The 11,800-nt window shown below is 50.8% G+C and overlaps 1 protein-coding gene and 1 non-coding gene across 3 annotated transcripts; one reads left to right on the top strand and one right to left on the bottom strand.

The window, feature by feature from the left end:
* Window positions 1-231: 231 nt before the first annotated feature.
* On the top strand, window positions 232-4,087 carry LOC123162857 (beta-galactosidase 11). 2 transcript variants are annotated; one of them, XM_044580617.1, is made up of 11 exons: window positions 232-580; window positions 677-789; window positions 896-962; window positions 1,133-1,225; window positions 1,327-1,470; window positions 1,566-1,660; window positions 1,738-1,843; window positions 1,946-2,030; window positions 2,115-2,233; window positions 2,360-2,715; window positions 2,819-4,087. In XM_044580617.1, exons 1-11 carry the CDS (start codon window positions 296-298, stop codon window positions 3,873-3,875), a joined length of 2,520 nt encoding a protein of 839 aa, XP_044436552.1. In that variant the 5' UTR covers window positions 232-295; the 3' UTR covers window positions 3,876-4,087. The 2 variants fall into 2 exon arrangements, with proteins under 2 accessions (XP_044436552.1, XP_044436551.1); XM_044580616.1 differs by having other exon boundaries at window positions 1,946-2,233.
* Window positions 4,088-4,165: 78 nt separating this feature from the next.
* Window positions 4,166-4,237, bottom strand: TRNAP-UGG (transfer RNA proline (anticodon UGG)). Its single transcript has one exon. It is a non-coding gene; the product is annotated as a tRNA-Pro (tRNA).
* Between the last annotated feature and the right edge of the window lie 7,563 nt (window positions 4,238-11,800).

Here is an 11,800-nt window from a genome sequence, read left to right as displayed (position 1 = left end):
GCAACAGCCCCGCCGCAAACAATGCCGATCCACGGCTGATTCAGTCAGAAAAAAACCCGCCTAAAACCACCACCAAGAGCTCCGCACCCGCACACGCGCGGGCCGCCGAGGCCAACCGTTTCGTGGGTGATGCTGATGCGTGGACGGACGGACGGCATGGCGCGCGCGCATGTCGCTCCCTGCGCTCCCGCGCGCCCACAGCGCCATCCCTTTAAACTGAACGCCTCCCTCCTATTTTAGGACTAGCGGGAGCGCGAACTTGTGGCCCCTAGCTTCCACCCACGATCCACCCACCATGTCCCTCCTCCACGTCCGGCTCGCCGCCGCGGCGATCGCCGTCGTCGCGCTCGTGGCCGGCGGGGACGCCTACCAGCTCACCAAACCAGGCACCGTCATCTCCTACGACCGCCGCTCGCTCATGGTGGATGGACAGAGGGACCTCTTCTTCTCCGGCTCCATCCACTATCCACGTAGCCCTTTCCACGAGTGGCCCGACCTCATCGCCAGGGCCAAGGAAGGCGGCATCAACGTCATCGAGTCCTACGTCTTCTGGAACGTCCATGAACCCGAGATGGGCGTGGTAACTGTCACACACTCCATCTCATTCATCTCATCGTATGCCTACATACGTGCTCATCGTCCATTCCTCCTTGGATCCATCCATGGTCGATTTCAGTACAACTTCGAGGGGAGGTACGACATGATCAAGTTCTTCAAGCTGATCCAGGAGCATGAGATGTACGCCATGGTCCGTATCGGGCCCTTTGTCCAGGCGGAGTGGAACCATGGGTTTGTTCGTCTCTTTGCTTCACATCTCAATCTCATCGTGTATTGCTCGATTTCTGGCTGATCTGCATTCACGGTCTCCGTTTAATCTGTGATTTTCCTCTTCCAGAGGGCTGCCTTACTGGCTCCGGGAGGTCCCCGACATCATCTTCCGCACAGACAACGAGCCTTACAAGGTGATCAATCGGACCATCAAACCACAATTATATACTGTAATTATTATCAGTTGCGGACATCCCAAACTAGATGCATTTCGAGAAAGAAAAAAAGCTCGACGTAAATTTTGCTACATACAGAAATAATTAAAACGGCGTCCTCACCTTGGTTTTTCTCTTTATATATGCAGAAGCTCATGCAGAAGTTTGTGACCCTCGTAGTGAACAAGCTCAAGGATGCCAAGCTCTTCGCATCACAAGGAGGCCCTATCATTCTAGCACAGGTACTGCATGCAATATCTTGACCCATTTTCTTCCTGGTGAATACTTATACCTATCATGCATGCTTTCTCAAATGAAATGCACCCTGCATTGAAAAAAAAAGATCGAGAATGAGTACCAGCACATGGAAGCGGCGTTCAAAGAAAACGGCACCAGGTACATCGAATGGGCAGCTAAGATGGCCATTAGCACCGGCACCGGGGTGCCATGGATCATGTGCAAGCAGATTAAAGCTCCAGCGGACGTGGTAATTTATTAGTATGATCTGACATGTTTAAGTTTCTTTTGCCATGATATAATTTATTAACCATGCTTAAGCCATAATCATGTTTTCCTCTCTAGATTCCTACCTGCAACGGTAGGCACTGCGGAGATACATGGCCAGGTCCAGTTGACAAGAACAAACCCCTGTTATGGACCGAGAACTGGACTGCTCAGTGAGTTCAGTTATCAATTTCACCTTGTCCATCAAGAGACTGTCGGGTGCTGAATTGTTTTTTGTTGGCGTTTGCAGATACAGAGTATTCGGTGATCCGCCGTCTCAGAGATCTGCCGAGGACATTGCGTTTGCCGTGGCACGGTTCTTCTCGGTGGGGGGCAGCATGGTGAACTACTACATGGTACCGTCCAGTAACCAACCAACCCAACCTGTTGTTGACATGGCGTTAGGATGAAACTAGAGTATATTTCTGACAGAATCACACGGTTGCTTGTGTGGACAGTACCACGGAGGAACAAATTTTGGAAGAACGGGCGCCTCTTTCGTGATGCCGAGATACTACGACGAGGCGCCTCTGGACGAATTCGGTAAAGCAGAGACAGACGAATCCTCCCAAACTCTGAATATGCTTAACTATGTTGATTTATGGATGAACGGTTTGATTGGTCCAGGGATGTTCAAAGAGCCCAAGTGGGGCCATCTGAGGGACCTGCACCATGCTTTGAGGTTGTGCAAGAACGCTCTCCTCTTTGGGACCCCCTCCACGCAGCCATTGGGCAAGCTCTACGAGGTTCTCTTCAGTTCTCTTGTTGGAATGGAATGGAATGGATACAGGCGATTGACCTGAGAAGTTTGCTATCTTCTTATGATCGCCGATTGACCTGACCGGTATGGTATGGTATGGTATGGTATGCAGGCGCGGCTGTTCGAGATCCCGGAGCAGAAGGTGTGTGTGGCGTTCCTGTCCAACCACAACACCAAGGAGGACGGGACGGTGACGTTCCGCGGGCAGAAGTACTTCGTGCCCCGGCGGTCTGTCAGCATCCTCGGCGACTGCAAGACGGTGGTGTTCAGCACGCAATACGTGAACGCGCAGCACAACCAGCGCACCTTCCACTTCACGGACCAGACGGCGCAGAACAATGTGTGGGAGATGTACACGGAGGGGGACAAAGTGCCGACCTACAAGTTCAGCACCGACCGGAGCGAGAAGCCCCTCGAGGCCTACAACATGACCAAGGATAAGACCGACTACCTCTGGTACACCACCAGGTACGTACTAGGAGTAGTACGTCTCTACGTATACTAGTATTATATATCTTGCGAGTGGCAATGCCAATGCCAATGTTTTGGTGTCTTGTACGGTGGGTGGCAGCTTCCAGCTGGACCCGGAGGACCTGCCGTCCAGGCTAGACATCAAGCCGGTGCTGGAGGCGAGCAGCCATGGGCACGCCATGGTGGCGTTCGTCAACAAGAAGTTAGTCGGCTGCGGCCATGGCACAAAGATGAACAAGGCCTTCAGCCTGGAGAAGCCCATCGAGGTCAAGGTCGGCATCAACCACATCTCCATCCTGTCCAGCACGCTGGGGTTGCAGGACAGCGGCTCCTACCTGGAGCGCCGGCAGGCCGGGTTGCACTCGGTCACCATCCAGGGCCTCAACACGGGGACGCTGGACCTGACCAGCAACGGGTGGGGACACATCGTGGGCCTGGACGGCGAGCGCAAGCAGGCTTTCACGGACAAGGGCGGCGAGGTGCAGTGGAAACCGGCGGTGTTCGACCAGCCGCTCACGTGGTACCGGCGGCGCTTCGACATGCCCACCGGGGAGGACCCCGTGGTGATCGACATGAACCCGATGGGCAAGGGCATCCTGTTCGTCAACGGCGAAGGGCTGGGGCGGTACTGGAGCTCGTACAAGCACGCGCTGGGGCGGCCGTCGCAGTACCTGTACCACGTGCCGCGGTGCTTCCTGAAGCCGACGGGGAACGTGCTCACCATCTTCGAGGAGGAAGGCGGGCGGCCGGACGCCATCATGATCCTGACGGTGAAGCGCGACAACATCTGCAGCTTCATCTCGGAGACCAACCCCGGGCACGTGCGGTCGTGGGAGACCAAGGACAGCCAGCTGACGATGGTGGCGGACGACCTGAAGCCGCGGGCGGTGCTGACGTGCCCGGAGAAGAAGTTGATCCAGCAGGTGGTGTTCGCCAGCTACGGGAACCCGCTGGGGATCTGCGGCAACTACACGGTGGGCAAATGCCACACGCCCAAGGCCAAGGAGATTGTGGAGAAGGCGTGCGTGGGGAAGAGGAGCTGCGTGCTGGCCGTGTCGCACGAGGTGTACGGCGGGGACCTCAACTGCCCGGGCACCACGGCCACGCTGGCCGTGCAGGCAAAGTGCTCCAAGAGGCAGAGGACCGCCGAGCAATAAGTAAGCTAAGCTCAGATATGTACTGCTATGTAGATCATCTCATCACCTTCACCTTTGCCGACCATGGTCTTTTTCATGCTGCTTGTTTGGGATGCGTGCATACGTGTTGTACTTTGTTGATTCCTGTGACTTGTTCTAGGAGTAGATGGAGCGCTGAGATGAGAAGCAAGATGGATGGAAATCAATCGATCCATTTTTGATTTGCTGAATAATTTTCTCTTCTCAAGCTGAAAATAATAATCTTCTTGGTGATTTCCTTCCCCTGATGCCCGGGGAAACAAAAAATTATTGGGGCGTTGCGAGAATCGAACTCGCGACCTCTCGCACCCAAAGCGAGAATCATACCACTAGACCAAACGCCCAGATTGAAATTACATGTCATTGGACTCTATATATTTCGTTCTTTCTCGATGAACGGACGAGGAGAGAAGAGATGAAGAGGAATTCTTTCGCTCCATTCTCCCAAACTTTAACCCTCATTCGTTTGACAATCCTAGCTAGCCTGGTGCCACAACAAGGCAATGCTAACCGACGAGGGAGTATTTTGTTAGAAACAAGTTTGGTTACCAATATAATCGTTACAACTAAAACTAACCATGAAAACATTATCGATGCAATATCAGTTCGTCAGTCCAACTAAAAAAATATCAGTTTGTTAGAATGAAAACTTTGGGCACAAGTTATAAAAAAAGTCATTGTCTCGAAAGCAAATTCTCAAGTTGGTGGAAATAAGTTCAAGTATTGTAAACAAAACAATGGTTATTAAACTGAATATTTTTACCCAGGTTAACTCTTCAAGGAGATAAAACCCTACACCTTGCTTGTGTTTTATTTCGTTGGAGTGTGTATAGAGTACCAAGAGACTTTTGAGATATATCTACGAGCCTAGCAAACCGGGGGAGGTCCTTGGGTACATGGATCCTACTACGCTTCGTGCAGGGAGGTAGATCCTTCCACGAAACCCTGGGTTTATTGAATATTTCTGGGGTGATAAGCTTTTTCTCACGAATGATTCCATATTGAGGTGGATTTTTCCATGTATGGTTTTTTCAAAATGAGGCGCTTTATTACTTAAAAGATTTAAGCATTACACCCGGCCTTTGCATAACTAAGATGAACACAGCCAAAACAATTCCTCTCACATAAACAAAAAATAAAAAGGCAAAATACAAAGAAACGTTTGGAGTCCATATAACGCCTACAACGGAAGGGGGGGTGGAGGGGGGAGGGGCAATCCTAAGATCATTTTGTTATCCCTCACCGTAGCCTTGAATCCTGTACACACCTCCGTAAACAGGTCATGTTTCTCCACGCGTTGTAGAGAGGACCATAAACTAAGAGTCCTGGTACATCTGTAGATAACCTACATAAGAGAAGTACTTTTCATGAACAATTGTGTCTTGAGGTGACATATTTACATGTTAAGAAAAATAACTTAGTGTAGATCATCTATTTAGTTGTATATATGACTCCAACGGTTAATTAGTGAAAAGAGACAAGGATAAACGAATAAAGTGAAACAAAGATAAAAATCGAAGATACAAATAGATTAGTCAACATGAAGATGTGGCACAACAAGCTCCTCATTTGCACCATGTGGGGCATCTGGAAAGTTAGAAATTGCTCCATCTTGAATGACACGAGAATTACATATATACCATAATTTCTCACCTAACTTTGAAGACATCATGTGGAGGGCTTTAGTTTTTAGAACTAGAGTTAACCAGAACCATGAGTAATTGGCATGCAGTCTAGCCGAACCTAGCGAGGTTTCAGCTAGTCCCATTTCCCAAGCATGTCACCATGTACATATTTTCCTCCTTTCAATAATAAAGCTTCACTCCCGTCAGTTGCTAAAAGAAATGGTTGAGTGAGTAGTGAACCACGATAATCCAGATTTGTGACGGGCTTTTACAATGGCTCTTGTTGAGAAACGTAGCATATGCAATTTCAAAAAAATTCTTGCGCTCACGCAAGATCTATCTAGAAGATGCATAGCAACGAGAGGGGGAGAGTGTATCCACGTACCCTTGTAGACCGAAAGCGGAAGCGTTTGACAACACAGTTGATGTAATCGAACTTCTTCTAAATCCGACTGATCAAGCACCGAACGTACGACACCTTCGAGTTCTGCACACGTTCAGTTTGATGACGTCCTTCGTCCTCTTGATCCAACAAAGGTGTCGAGGAAGAAGATGAGTTCCGTTAGCACGACGGCGTGGTGACGGTGATGGTGAAGTAATCCGCGCAGGGCTTCGCCTAAGCACTACAAAGATATGACCGGAGGCGTAAACTATGGAGGGGGCGCCGCACACGGCTAACAATTGTTGATGTGTGTTCTAGGCTCCCCCTCCCCACGTATATATAGGTGGGAGAGGGAGGGGAGCAGCCATGGGGTGCCCCAAGTAGGAGGAATCCTACTTGGGGGCCTATCCCAATTCGCCCTCCCTCCTTTCCTTATTTTCGGAGAGAAAGAGGGAAGGGGAAGGGAGAAAGGAAAGGGGGCCGAACCCTCTTTGCTCCTTCTCCAATTTGGCCACATGCCTAAGGGGGGAGCGCCACCCCTTGTGGGATGGTATGCTCCCCTCTTATGGCCCATATAGCCCATATCTCCCCCCAGGGGTTCCAGTAACCCCCCCCCCCCCCCCGGTACTTCGGTAAATTCCCGATACTACCTGGTACACTTCCGGTGTCCGAATATCATCATCCTATATATCAATATTTACCTCTTGACCATTTCGAGACTCCTCGGCATGTCTGTGATCTCATCTGAGACTCCGAACAACATTCGGTCACTGTTGGGGATATCCTATTAGTATAACCCGCCCAGGGGGGGCGGGTTATACCTATGGCGATTCATCATATGAAGCCCACAAGGATGCTAAAGATGGCGGTTTAATTAAGGGCCCAAGGCCCAAAGGCGACTTAAGGCCCGTAAGGGTAAACCGCCATATATGTAAAGACTTGTATTGTAAGGCATGTAAAGATAGTCACCGAGCCGGACACGTTATCTATGAGTCGGCCGGGACTCCGTGAGCCATTGGGCGTCAACCTGTGTATATAAAGGGACGATCCGGCGGCGGTCCAGGACAGGAAACAACCGATCGAAAGCTAGGTCAAGCAGATTCGCTCCCTGGTAATTGAGACATAAGCAATATCACCTCAAACTGGATTAGGCCTTTACCTTCACCACAAGGGGCCAAACCGGTATAAACTCATGTGTCCTTTGTCCCGTTAAACACCTTTAAGCTACCTAGTTGCGAAGGCTCCACGACTAAGTCCTTTTGCTAGGACATCTGCCGTGACCTTTCCACGACAGTTGGCGCCCACCATGGGGCCAGCGCACGGTGGTTTCGAGTTCTTAAAGGGCAACTTCGAAGGGCTCAAGGGATACGCTATGGGCCGGATGACCAAGAGTTATCGCGGCAAGCTCTACATCGACGATGCAGGCTGGGGCCCCGAGGCCGGCTCAATTGAGTACGGGTACCGGGTCCCCTTCGGTGGAATCCACATCTTCATCAGCAAGATCGGCGAGCCAAGCCCTGAGTCGTACATCCGCACCAACATCATCGAGATGGCTCAGTGTGCGAGACCCGCCCGAGCTCAGCCCATCGTGAAGCGTGCCTTCGTGGGATGCATCCATGGAGCAGAATTTGATGAAGGATCTATGTCTGGCGGTGAGACGACCATCTACTCTGATGGTGAGTTGTCCACGGGCGAGACTACTTTGTTGTATCAACTACAAGATGGTGTGCTTGGGGGCTATTCCGACGGCGACAGTATTCCAGACCCCCATGAGCCGCCAAACAAAGTCGGGATCTTCATGGCTGGTACCCAGCCTGGGCAGAATTCTTTAGCCGCAACGGCGTTGACCTCCGGGTCAGCGGCGGTGACGGCAGCCGGGGCAGGAGGCCCTGCGGGCCCGCCGGCTCAGGTTTTGATGGCTTTAATGGATAAATTGACGGCTCTATTAACAGCCATGGTCAACCCAGCGAATCAAACTCAGCATGATGCGGAAGTGGCAAAGTTACGTGATGAGGTAGCATTGGCCAAGGAAGACCTGGCAGCAGAGGACGTCAGGATAGCCACGGACGGGCTGCTTTGGATGCTCAGGCCCAACGGATTCAGTCGGAGGCTTTCCAGCTTATGACGGATCAGAACGCGTCAAATGAAATCATGAGGAGGAGGCACCAGTCCCGTCTACCTCCGGTTTATGAGCCTAGAAACCTCTTCCGCACGCCCGGTGCAGGGCCCAGTAACCCGCCGGAGTTAAAGCCGGGCTGCAGCACCCGGGGCTGGGACACCAGTTCAACCGCGCATGACAGAACCCCCTCGTCTGAACACCACTCCACCTCAGCATGTACCGACACCACCGGGTCATTATTCTAATCCTTTGGAGAACATGATTGTTGCGACAACGTGATTGGCGGCTCTCGCGGTGGATGGCGACTCTCCATCGGCGGTGGAAACACGAAGGGTCAGAGAACTTCTTCAAACAGCATTGGCGCAGTAGGAGGCATATTCTTATAGTCGGGATAGGATCCACTCGACCCCTCGCCCAAGCCGGAGTTATAGCAGACACATGGACTCACCAGCCATTTCAAGCAACGCTCAGCGCCGTGTCCAACTGCGTGGGCATGACCCGGCGTGTGATGGAGCTCTTAACTTGGTTGACCAGGATAGAGTGCGTCAAGAAGCCGAGCAGGCGGCTCAGCAGGTGGCCCACCAGCCCCTTCCGGTTTATCCAACGACTTCGGTTGAGGCAGGTGTGACCTCTAGATCTATAGGTGTACCCTATTTGGTGCCGGCTCTACGTAATGAGCGTTTGCCCAAGGATTTCAAAGGACCTCTAAAGGTGCCTAATTACACATCCCAGTTACCCCTGAGGCGTGGATTGAAATTTATGAGATGACCATGGAATTACTGGAAGTAGTGACGCTGCATGTGCTAAGTAATTGTCACGCCCAATATGCGACCCTATCCTAAAGGAACACGAAGGTCCCACCAAGGATAGAAGCACATATTGGAGACGCTTTTGCAAGGTGGATATCATTACATCGTACCATTACATAATAGTTGGGGATACATACCAGAGGCATACAATGCCACATAGATACAACAACATCATACATAAGGGCAACATCCGACTACGGATGAAACACAAATAGAAACTCAAATGACATCCACCCTGCTAGCCCAGGCTGCCGACCTGGAACCTATCCCCTGATCGAAGAAGAAGTAGAAGAAGAACTCCAAAACAAGTAAACATCGCTCTCGCGTCATGATCATCGCATTACCTGTACCTGCAACTGTTGTTGTAGTAATCTGTGAGCCACGAGGACTCAACAATCCCATTACTATGGGTATCAAGACTAGCAAAGCTTAATGGGAATGGAATGGATAAGTGGTGGAGGGTTGTAGCAGCGACTAAGCATGATATGATGGCTAACTTACGAATACAGAATAAGATGAGAAGCTACGCAAACGGTCGCAAACTAGTAATGATCAAGAAGTGATCTTGAAACTACTTACGTCCAAACATAACCCAAACCGTGTTCACTTCCCGGACTCTGCCGAGAAGAGACCATCATGGCTACACACGCGGTTGATGCGTTTTAGTAAGTCGAGTGTCAAGTTCTCTACAACCGGATATTAACAAATTCCCATCTGCCACATAACATGACAGATCATCGCATGGACAACAAAACATGTCAAATAAGCTTCTCCAGATTATGCATGGATTAATTGGTAGCATCAAGCAAACATGGCAACACGATATGACATAAACAGACTTGACAGAGCATTAACAACAAGTGGCCCACTTCACGAGCTTGAAACACTCACTACAAGGCATATAAAAATACATGGATTGCACCCCTGTAAATATGGCATAATTATACTCCTAAAACATGTAGAAATTATGCTCAAATGAAAATCACACAAAAAGATATAAAAATGACAAATAGGCAAGTTACAATAGATTTCAGTAGTTAACAGCGACATGCACTTTTGCAACAGAGATTAAGATATCAATATGGACACTAACATGAATGCAAAGCACATCAACATGTAGATCATGAAGAGCATAACATGCGCATATCAAGATCATCATCATAGGATCAACAGAGACAAAGTTATAGCACTCACAATATGCATACATGATGTTAACAATCAGCAGATTCAAATAGTTTATATCACTTAGCAGTTTTGCAACGAAGATTAAGGCATCAATAAGGATAGTAACATGAATGCAAACTAGACCACCATGAAGAGCACTCTGAGATGAACATTTTGATATATCATGCATGCAAAACGAAGCAGTATGCACAAAGATATGACCATGCAAACATGAACACATGAAATGATGAATTTCGGGGACTTGGTGGAAATTTCACCTTGCGAAAAAAATACGAGGACGGAGTGGATCGGGCCGGGTGCGGGTTGGACGAGATGGAGCGGGTCGGGTCCGTCTTGGATCCGGCCGGCGACTTCGAGGAGGAGGCCCTAGGCGGTGGTGGCGACCGTCCGGCGAGGAGCGGCGCCGGTAGATCCGGGCACGACCCCTCCGGATCTGGTCGGTGGGGTGACACGGCTGCGCGAGGTCGCCGGTAGTGGCACGCTCAAGCGACTGGACGAGGAGGCGCGGAGGCAGGTTCGGCGACCGGCGGCGGCGAATGAAGGGAAGCCGGCGGCGGAGGCGCTCGGCGGTCGGCGGCGGGGTTCGGCGGAGCGGAGGCGAGGCGCGCGGCGGAGGCACGGGGCGCGGGTAGCGGAGGCCGGGCGTGGGGCGGTGCGGGCGCGCGTGGGCCCGGGCGGGCCTGCCCTGGGCTTGTGGGCTGGGGACGGCGCGGGGCTAACGTGGCAAGCCACGATTGGCCTCGGACACGGTGGCGGACATGTCCGTCGATGGGGGCAACATGTCCGGCAGCGGGGAGGGGTTTGATCTAGGGTTTCGCCCGAAAATAGAGGGAGAGAGGCATATTTATAGGTAGAGGGAGCTAGGAGAGTCCAAATGAGGTGCGGTTTTCGGAGGGGTTTGATCAAGGGTTTGGACTGCGCGAAAATCGGAGGGGATCACATATTTATAGGTAGAGGGAGTTAGGGGAGTCCAAATGGGGTGCGGTTTTCGCCCACATGATCGTGATCGAACGACCGAGAGCATGGAGGGGGTTTGGATGGCCTATTGGGCTGTTGTGAAGGGGTGCTGGGCTGCAAAGAGAGAGGGGTTTCGGTTAACTCGGTTAACTGTTGGGGCATCAAACGACCTCCAAATGGAACGAAATTTGATAGGCGGTCTACCAGTGATATACCAAGACCACTCGTCAACTCCTGACCCATTCCTAGAACGTTTTTCCGCGGCTCACGAAACAAGGTCTGAGAGGGGCAAGGGTGCACGTGGGCGGACGACGAAACGGGCAACGGAGAAAGAGACCGGATGCAAGTTTTTGCAAAACATGATGATGCAATGCACATAATGACATGTCAAGATGCAACACGCAAGTGAATGACATGGCAACAACGACGAATAACCGGGAGACACCTTGTGCATCGGATTCGGGGCGCTACAACTCTCCTCCACTAACAAGAGATCTTGTCCCGATATCTTAGGAACGAGACGGAAGAGAAAGAGGAAGAGGTGAAGTAAGAACGCAAGAGAGAACAAAGTCCGAAAGCAGTCGGGTAGAAAAGGTGAACGACGAATATGACGAGAATGAAAAGCTCAAGAAACCAGATTAACTCTGAAACCACTCCGGTTAGAACAAGATAGAAAAGGAATAAGAATGAAAGAATTTGTGCATCACTCCGGCTGAAAATGGAAAGAATGGAGACATGAACTTCACAAGATGGAATGACACTTGATGAGATGAACAACACAATGCCTCCGGAAGAATTAAAAGAATGGAATGGAAAGAACGGATGAGAGA

Source organism: Triticum aestivum, chromosome 7B (genome assembly GCF_018294505.1).
Source record: "Triticum aestivum cultivar Chinese Spring chromosome 7B, IWGSC CS RefSeq v2.1, whole genome shotgun sequence".
In the NCBI taxonomy this organism is placed as follows: Eukaryota; Viridiplantae; Streptophyta; class Magnoliopsida; order Poales; family Poaceae; genus Triticum; species Triticum aestivum.
Note: the sequence above shows the minus strand (reverse complement) of the source record. Positions and strands in the feature narration are given on the sequence as shown.

Bases quoted from the DNA above. Each gene is read 5' to 3' on its own strand.
- LOC123162857 (XM_044580616.1), top strand. From the start codon at position 296: ATGTCCCTCCTCCACGTCCGGCTCGCCGCCGCGGCGATCGCCGTCGTC. The intron at 1,226-1,326 runs GTACTGCATGCA...TGAAAAAAAAAG, and splicing joins GCCCTATCATTCTAGCACAG to ATCGAGAATGAGTACCAGCA. The intron at 1,844-1,945 runs GTACCGTCCAGT...TTGTGTGGACAG, and splicing joins GCATGGTGAACTACTACATG to TACCACGGAGGAACAAATTT.